Raw genomic sequence first — 14,899 nt, 5'->3', positions numbered from 1 at the left:
GGGTCATCTGGGATAGGGGTGGGTGTAAGGCTGACTCTCCTACACTACTTGATGTGTCTCTTTGCCTTTTGTTGCAGAGGTATTATTTATTAAGTTCTCAAGTGGTTTTTAGAGAAAATTTATTCCAAACATAGCTGTAATTTTGTTGTGTCCATGGGAAAAGGTGAGTTCAGGGTCTTCTTGTGCAACAATCTTAAAACCATCATTTTATTCATCAATGTTTTGTTTTGTTTTTTAATAAAGGGAGAATACGAACAAAGAACATGACCAAAAAGGAATCCCAGAAATTAACTAGTTCTATCAGGTAATATCAATATATTATCAATATATATATCAATATATATAGCACATTGTATCTAGATAATTCAGTAGCTGAACTTATTACCCACATTCAAATCCTTCTATTTTCTAATACCTTAAAATATTGTATTTTACAGATTGTTAAAATGTAAGTTAATGTTCTCATGATTTCCCCATCATCTCCTCTCCTCCCTGTCCTCCCTGAGAAACAGAAAGTAGGAAAGATTGTTTCATATTAAAAGAAAACCTAATTTAGGCAGAGTAATTTTCTTGTAATTAATCAATTCTTATCAAATTTGTACCTGTAATAACCTTGGTAAAATATAAAAAGAATATATAATAGCATATCCTTAAAACACTGAAATTCATGTAAATAAAAAAGCCTATCCCAATGTTCCTTTAATCTTTCCTTATAGAACTTTCTTATCCCTATTATCATTTGACCCATTTGTTTCTTCTAGTATACTTCTACTACTTTTCAAAACTGAAATAAAGTAATATAATGCTTGAAGGCTCTGAAGAATATTACATAATGACTATTGACCAATTATCCACTCACATATAGTTTTAACAGAAGAGTATGTTGCTTTTTACAACCAAATTTATGCCCAAATAAATTCCTTGTCCTCCCAACTCCCTCTAAACAAGCTTATTTTACTCTAATGCTTGTTAATCTCTATTTAATGGATCCCTAAACATAGAACCGCAGTATTCAATATTATTTCCAAAGGAATCTGTTGCTCTAGTCAGTATCAACAATGCCCTTATTTAGAGTCTACTGTCAAATACTGTCAAATACAAGATCATCTAAATACTGCTGTCTCATTATCTATAAATCTATCTTTTACACTGTTTCCACCAAAGTAATCTCTAGGACTCACATCAGATTATGTCACTCCTGTAATTAACATCATTAAGATCTCCAGGACTAATTAGAATAGTTTTCTATTTATTCTTTTAAAGATTTTTTTCATTTATTTGAGAGATAGTGAGCATAAGCAGGGCCAGGGGCAGAGGGAGAAGCAGACTCTGCCTTGAATAGGAAGCTTGACACAGGACCCTGTGAGCATGACCTGAGCCGAAGGCAGATGCTTAACTAACTGAGCCACCCAAGAGCCCCCAGTTAGAAGAGTTTTCAAAGTGCTCTGGAAGGGCACTCTAGGAGTTGGGGTAGATGCCTTTAAGGCCACTACGGTAGAGAAGAAGACTGGTAGCTGCATGGGGACCTGCTACTACTTTAACCAGAGCAATTCTATGTTGTACACCTAACTTTTTTATATATCAGAATTTCATGTAAGATTGTTTAAAAAAAGTTGTTTTGTTACTTTTTTTTTTCAATGAGAGGTAGAATTACTGGTCTTGTGAATAGACTGTAATTATCTAATCCTGGCATACAAAACCCTTCATGATCTGACCCTTACCAACTTCATCTCATGCCTCACACCTCTGAATTGTTCTCTAGTTTTATACTACTTCTAGCTTTGCCCAGTTTCCACACTTTGCTACATATAGTGCCTTCATCTAGAATTTCTAACTTCTTAACCCTACTTCTTTAGCAAATTTCAATGCCCTTCAGGTCTCAATTACATCATGTGTGAGAAATATGCCTTGACTTATAAGGGTGCCTTGCTTATAACTCAATTATATTACAAAATGCTATACATTAACATTATTGATCTGCACATTTATTTTATCACTAGATCCGCCAAACTCTGAATCACTCAGAAAAGTCTTAAAAACACAGATTTCTCGGGATCCCTGGGTGGCGCAGCGGTTTGGCGCCTGCCTTTGGCCCAGGGCGCAATCCTGGAGACCCGGGATCGAATCCCACGTCGGGCTTCCGGTGCATGGAGCCTGCTTCTCCCTCTGCCTGTGTCTCTGCCTCTCTCTCTCTCTCTCTCTCTGTGTGTGTGACTATCATGAATAAATAAATAAAATCTTAAAAAAAAAAAAAAAAAACAACACAGATTTCTCAGCCAGATTGAAAAAAGTACAGTAGACTATTTGGTGTGTAAAAGCAAGTCTTAATTGTTTTTTCTCCTACTTTTATTCCAAAAACAGATTTATTCAATTGATAATTTTTCTTTATTTTATTTTATTATTTTAATTGATATTTTTTCTAATAATATTTAACCAAAATTGTTTTAAAAAAGAAACCTTAATTCACATGAATTCATTTCCTTCCGTGGAATTTATTTATTTGTTAAAAGAGCTGAACTAAATTCCTAAGTAGCTTAATATGAAAATCTTAGAAAATAAAGACATGTCCTTGGTAATACCTTGTGGTAACATGGGACCAGAACACAACATCTTTTTACGACCTTTTATTTGTCTGAAAAGAACAATAAAAGTAAGTTGTCATAGTTTTGGATTATCTACCTTTTCAGCTTTTTTTTTTTTTTGGATTGCATATTTAAGTTTTAATGATTATCAGAAAATCTAACTGTAATATTTAATTATGGCAAAACTGTCAAAAAACATTACATAAAACATTTAATCATTACAATCTTATGTCTTTATAGAATAATCTTTTGAATTTAGCCTCAGACTTTGAAAAAAAGGTATTAAAAAAAAAGCTATCCTTTTCAGAAACTAAACTTCCACTGCTTACTACTGCCCTCTAGTGAATTATCAGAAAATCAACAAGGCTAAAGAGATTATATCCTTTAAAAATGCTTCTAAGGTTGGTCATAATTGCCTCTAATATTATGCTTCACCTTCCAAAAATAAATCACCATATATAATAAAACCCGGCGTTTGAAAAAGTATATACAAACTACAAACCTTTCTAAAACCTTGTTATCTTGCCCAGTTTAGAACAGCACCTTTTCCCTCAATCTCTCTCTCTCTCTAATATCTAGAATAAGTTTCCAACCTGTGATCCTTAGATTACTGTATAGGGTCAACACCAACCACTGCTTGTAGACTGCAAAAATGTCTGGCATATATTTGTAACACCTATTACTCAAAGACGTATGCACTTCTAACTAATGAAACAATTCATCAAACACATACTCAATTAAGATTTCTTCTTTACTCATGGACTTTAAGACACATATTTTATCACATTTAACATTAGTGAAATCTGTATACATCTTATAAATCACTGGCTACACAGAAGTCATGACATACTTGTCATTACTTGCACACTTACAAATTTGGTCACAGCCAGTTACACTATAGTTACATGCATTCTTGCTACCACTCCTGAGTTTAATTGCCACTTAAAATATCTTTAAGATAGTACTGTGATTTAACATTGAAACAAAAGGTAATGTGTAAGAAGAAAGAGAACAAAGAAGCAAATAGTGAGGCAAATATTTATTGAAACAAAGAGTAGAGACACTTAGATGGCTTAGTTGATTAAGCTTCTGACTCTTGGTTTCAGCTCAGGTCATGAGATCAAGCCCACATGGGGCTCTGTGCTGAGCATGGAGTCTGCTTGAGATTCTCTCTCCCTCTCCCTCTGCCCCTCCTGAATGTGCTTGTTCTTACTCTCTCAAAATAAATAAATCTTAAAAAAAAAAAAAAGAAACAAGGAGCAGCATAATCCCATATTTCTTGCAAAGCAACAACCAAATGTTTTATGAGCTTAGAGGAACACACCCAAAGTAAAAGCCATTTTTCATTTGCCCATCACATGGCAGGACAAGAAATAACAGCAAAAACAGCTTACACTTACAAAATGTGTATGTTAGCAGCTTCAGAGAAAATTCCAGACAAGAGTGGAGGCCTTAAGAAAAGCTCATCACCAATTCTCTTGATAGTGTAAAAGAAGCATCTTGTATATAGTAAAATAAGAACATGAATAACATATTTTAAAAAGTGATTCAGGAGACTCAGATTCCAAATGTGAAGTTTTAAGGAACACCTTTCCAATTTATTTCACTTATATTTTCCTTATTACACATCAAGAATGATACAATTTTTAAAAAGTACTTATATAAGTTAAAAAAACAAAAAATAAAAGAATACAAGTTTAAAAGATTTGCACTAACATAAAACAAAAATTATAAATAGAAAGCAAAGGCAGAGATCATTATATTGGTATGTAAAATAAAGGTACATCTTACAGTACCTTTGTATACCAAAGGTATACAGTGGTATAGACTCAATGAAACATAGTATCACATAGAAAGCTGAGGAAGTTGGACTTTTAAAGAGCATTTCTCTCTTTAAAGATTATTGAGAACCAATGCTCTATTTCTATTTCTGAATCTTTAGTTTATCACTTTTTCTTTAATCCACTACTTTATATTTTATGTTAAATGTATATAGATTAGCATGTTATATTGTATATGTGCATAAATATATATGTGTGACAATATAGTCAATATTTTACTGGTATGTGTATATAATAAAAAGTTCAGTAGCCACTGCTTCTATAGGCACTTTGGTGGTCCACACGACACATTTTATATGAAAGTATTATTATTCAACATTTCCCCACTTGGTAGCACCAAAAAATTAAAATATCTACATAAATATTTGTGTCTAGAGGTTTTATTATTTTTAAAGTAGCATTCCCTTTCAATTTAAGCTGAATAGGCAAGCTGTATGTTGTTTGACATTCTTCTAATATTGAGTACCTAATTATTGGGTTATCCCTTTCAACATAGTAGAGATAATCTCGGTAAAATTTAAATAATCACCTAGATGCTAAACTAAACAATAGTGGGTAGTTAAGAAAATCATACTCTACTGACACATTACAAAAACTTCTCTGGGCTCAATATTAACAGTTACAGACTTCATGATAGACATGACTTTACCTTTAATAATTAGTTCTTTGCACTCAGGTTCCAAGTACTTAAGTATTAACTTTTAATGTTGAATAAAATCAATCTCTTGGATCACCTGGGTGATTAAGCATTCAACTCTTGATGTTAGCTCAGGTCATGATATCAGGGTCATGAGACTGAGTCCCGTGTTGGGCTGGACGCAGAGCTTAGAGCCTGCTTATGATACTCTCTCTCCTTCTCCTGCCCCTTCCTCTGCTTACACGCTCTCTCAAAAATAAGTAAAATAAAATAAATCTCTTCTAGTTCCCGTGAATATACACTGTACTTCTTTCCATGCTCTACAAGGTGAAAAGCTCAATTCTCAGGCTTTTCCATAACAGGTTAGGACAAAACTTTACATCTGCAGGAAACAATCAGCACTATTAACCACCTCTCTATAATAAAATCACATTTCTATAAACAGTTGATTTTCAATAAAGTTTGAGTATTAATGGCCCATTACTACAGATGAAGAAGCTCGGGTTCAGATACTAGGTTTTACATAAAGACTTTCACTCACTACTAGCGCTCAGCTATAAAGGCCATGCTCTCCCTCCACTAAACAGGGTCACCTCGATACACACTAGATAGTAAAACTGGCCTGACTGGCTTGGTAGCAAAACATTCTCCCACAGACTTCTGAGTATATTCTGTGCTATTTAAATGATGTTTGTCTATCCATCCCCTCCCCCAAGTAACTACCACCCAACTTGGAATATCTCTTTTGACTTACTCATCTTTTCATAAGCCACATTCTCACTGATCATGATACAACTGAGCATCTAGTTTATTTTCACAGTAAGACATGGAAAGAGCTGTGGATTATAGTTTAAACCATGCTAAACCATGAATATTCAACAATTTGAGCTACTAGTGACTACTTGGTGAGCAACAAATTCCAAGACTTGATAAACTGCTTACTTAAATTATCAAAATCTTATTAAACATTATTCCTACTTTAGAAATTAGTAAATTTAGATAGTAAAGTAGTTCAAGGGACCACAGACTTAAAAAGACTTTTTAGTAGTGAAGACTACTGAAGACTACTAAAGACTCTCCACCAGGATCACATTTTATTGCCTATGCTACTTAAGAAAAAATAGAACTCCTAGATAGTTTGACCTTGCTATACTGTTACACTGGACCCTCTCCCTTGGGCTTAGGACTTAAGGGACCCCTCCCTACTTATTCAGCATACCTTCTATGTCTTTCAGGTTCCTAGCCAAAGCCCCATCATAGAGTCCTCTATCAATGCCCTCTACAACCTAAAAAAGTAAAGCTCTTCTAAGAATACCTTAACTAAGTCAGTATGATTATTTTATCTGGTTTAATTATTTAAATGATAATTTTCACAGTTTTTGTTAGAGTAATATAAAATATTAATTCAAAATATTTTCTTTACAATAATATTGTTCTTACAGGGAAGCTTTCAAAGAATTTTATAATTTCACACATTTTTCCCACTCCTACTCATCACTGCCACAGCTTATGTAATTCAGAGCCATTAGAGTAATAGTATTAAAATGTTAGATAGGTTCTATCATACTTCTCCATTTAAAACCTCCCAATGGTTTCTAATCTCAATCAAAATAAAATTCAAAATCCTAACCATGGTGTATAAGGTTCTACATAACATGGCCTCTGGCTATTTCTCATTTAAACTTCATTCATCCTTCCCCTTGTTAACTGAGCTCCAGCCACACTGGCTTTGCTTCTTTGCTATTATCTGAACACAGCACACATGTGCCTACCTCACAATTTCTGTACTTACTCTTCATTCATAGCTGGCTTAGTCACTTTACTCAAGTCTCTATTCAAATGTTAGAGAAGTCATTCCTGACCTTTATAGTAGAACCAGCCTCCTGTATTGTCTATCCCATTATACTGCCTTATTTTTTTCATTGCAAATACCATTTGAATATTGGACATCAATCCTCGATGGGTCTCTCACTTCTGTTAACCTTGCAAGCCAGGTACACATGTTCACTTTTTTCCATACTATCCTTTCAAGGATGTTTATATAGAAAACAGCCTTGGAAAACAAAGACAACATCTTTCTCTGGAGCAAAGAGCAGGCAGGATTATTGTCCATTATAAAAGATTTAGCTTCCCTCAGGTTAATGTTCCTCTTCTATACGAAAGTATTATCTTATGCACTTCACACTGCCCAATGGGAATTGGAACTCAGGAAGCCAGCACAAGAAAATGTTAACCCTATGGCTGTTAATGGTGCAATATAAAGGTCTTTTCTTTAACCCAGAAGTCTTGCATTTCAGCCAACAACCACAGAAATACAGCAGGCTGCAGGTAGGGTAAAATGTTAGACTCTTCATAGTTCTTGATGTTGACCTTACATATTGGTTTCCTCTTTTTCCATTTGTTTCACCTGACTAATCTTTTGTCAACTGTTATATACTCATTTTCCTGTAGTTTTCAAAGCGCTTTTACATCTATCATTTGACCTTTAAAAATCTCTAAAAGGCATTTTTTTAAAATTAGCATTTAATGGGTAAGACGCTGACCTAGGAAGGTTAGAAAACAAATGCAAAATCAGCTTAACACATCAGTCACAGAATAGCAATTAGAGTCCAGGTCTAACTCATAATTTGTTGTTAACTTGTGACTGCTTCTTAAAAGACAAATAAATAGGGGTCCCTGGGTGGTTCAGTTGGTTAAGTGTCCAACTCCTGATTTGGCTCAGGTCATGATCTCAGGGTCATGGAATCGAGCTCTGTGATGGGCTCCATGCCAGGCATGGAAGCTGCTTAAGATTCTTTCTCTCTCTTCCTCCCTCTCCCTCTGCCCCTCCCCACTCGCACACTCTCTCTCCAAAAAGAAAAAAAAATACAGATAAATAACATAGTACACATATATTCTATGAAATGGAAGGATAATTACCTGCTGATATTATGACAAATTCCTTACAGAGTAATACAATGAAAAAAACAAAAATGACAATGAATAAAATGGAGTGTCCAAATAAGTACTTGACAGATATTAAAATGCATGTATTTTAGACTTCTTTTATTCTAAATGATGACCCTTGAATAATTATGTAACAAAGTTAGATTCTGCTATCACACTAACAGCCCATTTTTTTCATGTCTAAAGAAAGACCTATTGGAACAATATCCAAAAATGCTTTCTTTATAGCCAGTATTTCCCATTTCTGTAAGAACTAAAAATGCTGTAAACACAAACTCCATTAATCTGAAAAGGTTCATGATAATTTAAAGTTTCCTACACTACTCTCTTTCAAGATGTAGGTTAGAAGCATTTGTTACTGGTTCTCCCTCTATAATTTGAGCAAAAAACTCAAAAAGGAGTCTGAACACAAGTCTGGCAGGCTATAACTCATACTTTACTATCTCCAGAAAGATGGGGGAAAAAAGTAGTCTCTCAGAGTAGAAGATTAGATTCTGTATACTACAGAAATATCACGTTATATAAAAAATCGAATTTTAAAAACCCTATATGCCCAAGTGGAATGAATCTATTGCATCAGTAATAGATACTGATCTACACAGTTCAGAGTTCTAATATGCTTATAAATCACTAAATCTATTGCATATAATATAACCAACTCCAAGTTTTACAAGTTATAAAATGTTTCTGAATATTAAATTTCAAAAATACAGATAAAATGACTGTGACTAAGTTGTTAAAAATTTATCCTCCCCTTAAGTAAAGAAAACTTAAGAACATGAAGAAGAAAGTACTAAAATATTGAAGAGGAAACTATAATTAAATTGAATACATGACAAAGATAAAATGAAATTGCTTCATAAAGTAATTTCTTGATTTTAACTCAATTATCACCATTACACTTACTGTGTAAGTTATAGCTGCCAACATTCCAATCAAGGTCAGAGAACTAATAGAAAATGACAATGCAGCTAAACCATCTGCAAAAAAAGAAGAATTTTGTTAAAAATGTACACATATACTATCCAAATATTTATGTTCAAATCAACATAAAGATATAAAAACTGGGTTTTTATATATTCTGAAGGAAAAAACCCAATGTGTATCACTTTGTCTTTGAAGTGCCAACTCCAAGTGGAGAAAAGAGCTTTTAAGGTTATTTTTCTTTCTTTCTTTTAAGATTTTAAGTAATCTCTACACCAAATGTGGGGCTTGAGCCCAAAACCCTGAGATCAAGAGTTACATGCTTTACTGACTGAGCCAGCCAGGTGCCAGAGAAAGAAATTTTTAAAGAGCTCTTCACAAATTGACTTGCAAAAGATCTTCTGAACTATGATTTTCTTTCTTTCACTTCTTAAAATTAAAGAGGAAAATTACTGTCTAATTATTGAGCTTAAAAAGAAATCAACAAAATAGTAGATGCTCAAAAGGTGGCAAAAAAACTATCCTAGACTTTCTGAATAGCAGTGCTTGAGAAATAACATTACATAGGAAACCCACTGATCTTGACTACTTCTTCCCTCTGCCCTCAATCTTGATATTCCTAATTTCTTTTTTTTTTAATATTTTATTTATTTATTCATGAGATACAGAGAGAGAGAGAGGCAGAGAATAGGCAGAAAGAGAAGCAGGCTCCATGCAGGGAGCCCATTGTGGGACTCAATCCCAGGGCCTCCAGGATCACGCCCTGGGCCAAAGGCAGATGCTAAACTGCTGAGCCACTCAGGCATCCCTTCTAATTTCTTTCTTAATTTTCAAATTAAGTTTTCAACATATAGCCTAAAATTAAATCTTAAAGAGTATATTTCCTTCATTAATTTGAAAAGAGCTAGACTGCCCATCTGGCAGGAAAAAACAAAAACAAAAAGCAAACAAAATTCAAACAAAGCACTAACATAGGAATACTATAACAAGTTAGACTTAGTAAATTATTTAAGGAAAGGCTAATAAGTCAGAGGCAGGAATGATACTTTTAAATAATTATACTAGACTATACAATGATGTACTATGCAAATTTGAATATTCATAAATGGGAGTAATAATAACTTTTCAGTTTTAATACAGGTCCTATTGAACTTGTTTTGATCTAGTTAAAATACAGGTCCTATGCAACTAAATATAATTTTAATTTAATGTATATTAATCTTTCATGAATAATAAAATTAAAACCATCTATCTTCTTAAAATTCACGTCTCAGTTTTATATAGTACATGAAGAAAGCATATTTTTAAATTCACAAACTACGCAATGCTAAATTTTAAGCCTTCATTTCACAAAACATTTTAAAATATTAGATTTTATTAAAAACATTTTGATGCTAGATCTTCTTGATCTTACTAGAATTATCAACAGAAAGTGTTCATAAAACTAGGAGAGGCGCACCTGGGTGACTCAGTTAAGTATCTGCCTTTGGCTCAGGTCATGATCTCAAAGTCCTGTGATGGAGCCCCATGTCAGCCTCCCTTCTTAGCAGGGAGTCTGCTTCTCCCTCTCCCTTTGCCCCTATCCCCTGCTTGTGCATGTGCACACACACTCTCTCTCTCTCTCAAATAAATAACATCTTTAAAAAAAAAGATGAAAAAATTAGGAGATATCTGGTATTTAGCTAATAGCAATTTTAAAGTACTATCACTTATAAAACACATTCCAATATCAAAAATACAAAAATGTGGGAAAATATGCCTCTTACAATTGATAAAATGGAATACTATGTTAACATATTTGGCCAATTAAAAAACTTAGTATTACTAACAAAGATAAGCAAAATGTACTCCAGGATACAGTGTTTAAGATTTGAGATAAAAGAAAATAATATTAAGACTAAAGAGCATGAGATTACAGAAATTAGAATAATGCTACTTATAATTACCAATTCAAGTTATACTAATACTCAAAGACTAGTATAAATTAATGTATAAGACGGAAGAGTAGTTATGCAAGAGACCTTAAGGAGTTAACTATAAGAAGCAATTTATTTCTCAGTAATAGGATCAGGTGCATAAATCCTAACAATTCAGTATTAGTACATGCCAGGACTGCTATCCTAGTCTTGCTAGTATCAGCAAGATATTAATGGACCACAATTTACAAGATGAAATCTTAAGTGGAAAGCAAGAAAATTAAGAAGTTGTACAGCAAGGATTCCAAGACTTAATTTAATCATCCTTTAATATCGTATCTGGGTGAGGAAAAAGTAATGCTGATCAAGATTGTACAGTACTTATTAAAAGAATAAATACCAAATCAATAAACATTTTTCACATTTATAAAATACTCTAGGTTTCTTTGAAAATAAAGTTATTACTATGTCCAAATGCACATGAAATTCTGAAAAGATACACATTCTTATTTGATATCAGTTTATAATACCAACTGTATTTTTCTTTTTTTTTTTTTTTCTTGTATTTTTCAATGATTGAGCATTTTTCTTAACCTAACCTCCTAAAGTTGCCAATTTTTTTTTTCCTTTTAAAAGCCAAAGACACATTGATTAATAAGTTAAGGAAAACTTCTGGAAAAGCAATTCCAAAATGTTTTGGTGAAGTAAATTTATAATAAAATGTTATTTCATTCATATAAAACCTCTGTAATTTATATTCCACATAAAAAATTAATGATGATCAAACAGCGATATATAGTTCATTGGCTAAAAATTAAAAAAAAACCATATCAAGTACTTTTCTTTAACATATTCTATGTAATCCCAAGTGATTTAACAAACAACTAGAAATTATAAGACCTTCACTACTGAAATATTTTGAAGATTAGAGTTTTTTTCAACTTGGTAACTGTATGAAGAAGAGACTTAACTATATAATAACTAGCAATGAGTATTAACAACACAAAGCTCCCAATTTTTCTAGTACACTTTTAACCACAAGTCAAAAGAACTGTGAGTTAAATTCTTAACACGGTAAAAACAGACTACTCAGAAAAGTCCCAAGAGTCATAAAATATTATGAATATTTTTTTATTTTTTTAATTTTAATTTTTAAAAATTTTTTAAATTTATTTATGATAGTCACACAGAGAGAGAAAGAGAGAGAGAGAGGCAGAGACACAGGCAGAGGGAGAAGCAGGCTCCATGCACCGGGAGCCCGATATGGGATTCAATTCCGGATCTCCAGGATTGCGCCCTGGGCCAAAGGCAGGCGCTAAACCACTGTGCCACCCAAGGATCCCCCTGAATATTTTTTTAAAAAGAATACTTACGACTACTTCCAAGCTCTTCAAACAGGAACTTCACTTTTTCCCACTCTGTAGAATTTTTGTTATTTGGAATATTCAGAGGTACAAAAGCACTACAAAAAAGAAAATAACTCTGCTTAACGTTGTAAATAAAAAAATCTGAATAGAAGATAATGGTCTAAAACTCAAATTCTAGCAATCTTTTAACACAAAAGTCAACTCCCCCAACACACACAAATTAACAAATCAAACTGCACCATGTACAGAGGGGTGTGATAAGTCTCCTACCTATGTATTTATCATATTATAAATTTCTTTTAATAGTTTTATTACCTCATTCAATATAGTTTCCTTTGTAGTCTGTATTTTACTTTTTGCATTTAAAATATTTTGAGAAGGAGCCCTGGGCCAAAGATGATCAATAAGGTCCATGGCACAAAAAAAGTTAAGAATTTCTGTGTTGAATCAGGAGAACAGAATATAAATTATATGTAATGATTTCAACATATTTATGCATATAGAATAGAAAGGAAATATATGAAAATAAACAATAAAGATCTTATTGTGAGACTAGGGGTAATTTTTTTACTCTCTTCTTAGCATTTTTTTTAGGTCATTCAAAGAGTCTAACCAATATAGAGTGAAAGTAGTTTCTATTTATTTTTCAATCCACAGCTGGCATCATAAAAATAACAGTGATAGATGGCTTCCTAGGACTTGCTCTAGATGCTTAAACAGGGACAAATTGAAGACAGAGATGAAAGAAACAAATAAGAGAAAGAAATGACAAAGAAATAATCAAGAAAAAGAAAGAAAAGAGAAGGAAGAAGAAAGATACCACTTTAGTATCTAGCTCAGAAACAAGACTAAAGTAACGGGCTGAGTATCCCTAAATTGTGTATGTGGATAATCAAACAAATTTAAGAAATAACTCTAACACTACCTCCTTTCTAACCTAATTTTAATTGTAAATCACAAAAATCTATAAAGAAGAAATGCTAAATGAGTTCAACAATATAGTAAATATCTACTCTGATAATGTGTGTAACTAAAACAAAGTATAATTCTCTTTTTTTAGCCTTTACTCCTGGGTACTACTGATACTTACTATTCTTATAAAAAGATGAATAATCAGAGCACGTCAGAAAGTTATTAAAATTTCTAATTATTTGCATTGATGTCCATTTATTGCATTCTTAACCTTGGAGACTTATTTCATACCACTTTGAGAAAGAAAAGTGATTACTCACACAGAGAGCAATAAATGTAAAATAGTTCATTATTGCCCTGGCCATAAAATCAAAAGCAAATTAAAGTAGTAAAGTGGAATCAAAAAATTAAAAAAAAACTATTGCAAATTATGCTTCTATAATGATATTAACTTATTTATTTGCATTGAACAAAAGTATAAACCAAGCAAGAAAAAACTACCTATATAATATCCTTCGATTTTATTTGGACAGAGTTTTTTCCATATATATGCTTATTTTGAATTTGTTAGTTGGGAATGACCAATTCTGTGAGTATGGGGAAAAACTTCCATGTACAAAATACCACTGATTTTATTTAAAATAGAAATATATATTACAAATATCTAAAAAAAGTATTTGTACTTAGCATATTTATTATCTATATCAATTTTAGGTAATCAAAGGTTCTGCCTAATGGTAGAAGAAAATTAACTCTTAGTTGTTGATGACACTTACATGTTCAAACTCCTGAGTTGGACTCTTTAGCAATTCAAATATATAACAAAAAACTATGACCAAGAAAAAAAAATTTTTTTAAAGGATCAAATGGCCCAAACTACTGTCAGAATGACTCCAGGAAAATTCTTATTTTGAAGAGATCCAGTAGAGTTAGCATTTTAGCACTTACTTTTAGGTAGGAACTAGAGGTAGTCACAAAAGCACAAACCCCAAAGCAGGTTCCCCTCAATGAGGAGAATCGCATTGCCACCAGGATTGTATAATCTAAGAAACAGATGTGAAATATTTTCACATAAACTAAGAGAAACACCATAGAGGCAGAATTCAAGAGTTATAACTAAATTAATCTACATGTCCCAAACAGTAATATTCAAAACATTTCACAACCAATTTGGCAAAGACACAAACGAGCCGACAAAGGCACTGGCCTTAATTCTGAAGATCCTACTGAACCAGGATTTACCCTTTAAATGGGCCTAGGGTGGCATAAGAAGATTCAGGAAGGCAGAGCAGCAGCTGACTGATATGAAAGCATTTCAACCTCTTAACAACGGAAGGGGCAAACCAATGTTCACTGGCCAAATGTTATCCTGTAGAACAAAGATCTATAAAGAGAAAGGAAAATCTCCTAAAAGATGCAAAGGCAACTAAAATTAAAGTCAGATATGTCTGGAATACAGATATATCAATTTTGATGAGGAGGCAGCATTTAATGGTTATCAGCCGTTTACTAAATGATAATGACGTAACCAAGAGTATGAGTATAATGAGATTTGTGTGGTAGAAAATACAGGTATTTTCTTAATCTCAGTCTCTCAAAAAAAAAAAAAAGGAATAAAGAGAACCTTAGCTTCCAAAAATACACCATACTAGATCAAGAACTGGAGCCTCAAAAGGTTATAAATTTTTCTTATAATCTTAAAAACAGTAAAACTGAATAACTGCTTAGTAAAAATATTTTATACCCAATCTGACTCATGGTATTAGTTTAATAT

At 32.7% G+C, this 14,899-nt stretch overlaps 1 protein-coding gene across 2 annotated transcripts in view; it reads right to left on the bottom strand.

The window, feature by feature from the left end:
- The window catches only part of LMBRD1 (LMBR1 domain containing 1), a 109,569-nt gene that overhangs the window by 58,108 nt on the left and 36,562 nt on the right, over positions 1 to 14,899 (bottom strand). For both annotated transcript variants that reach the window (XM_077903492.1, XM_077903493.1), the window contains exons 6-7: positions 12,220 to 12,308; positions 8,913 to 8,986 (exon numbers count right to left, since the gene is read on the bottom strand). In XM_077903492.1, the coding sequence (XP_077759618.1) occupies positions 8,913 to 8,986; positions 12,220 to 12,308 (163 nt within the window). The remainder of the gene's footprint in view (positions 1 to 8,912; positions 8,987 to 12,219; positions 12,309 to 14,899) is intronic.

This window comes from Canis aureus, chromosome 7 (assembly GCF_053574225.1).
Source record: "Canis aureus isolate CA01 chromosome 7, VMU_Caureus_v.1.0, whole genome shotgun sequence".
Taxonomy (NCBI): domain Eukaryota; kingdom Metazoa; phylum Chordata; class Mammalia; order Carnivora; family Canidae; genus Canis; species Canis aureus.
Note: the sequence above shows the minus strand (reverse complement) of the source record. Positions and strands in the feature narration are given on the sequence as shown.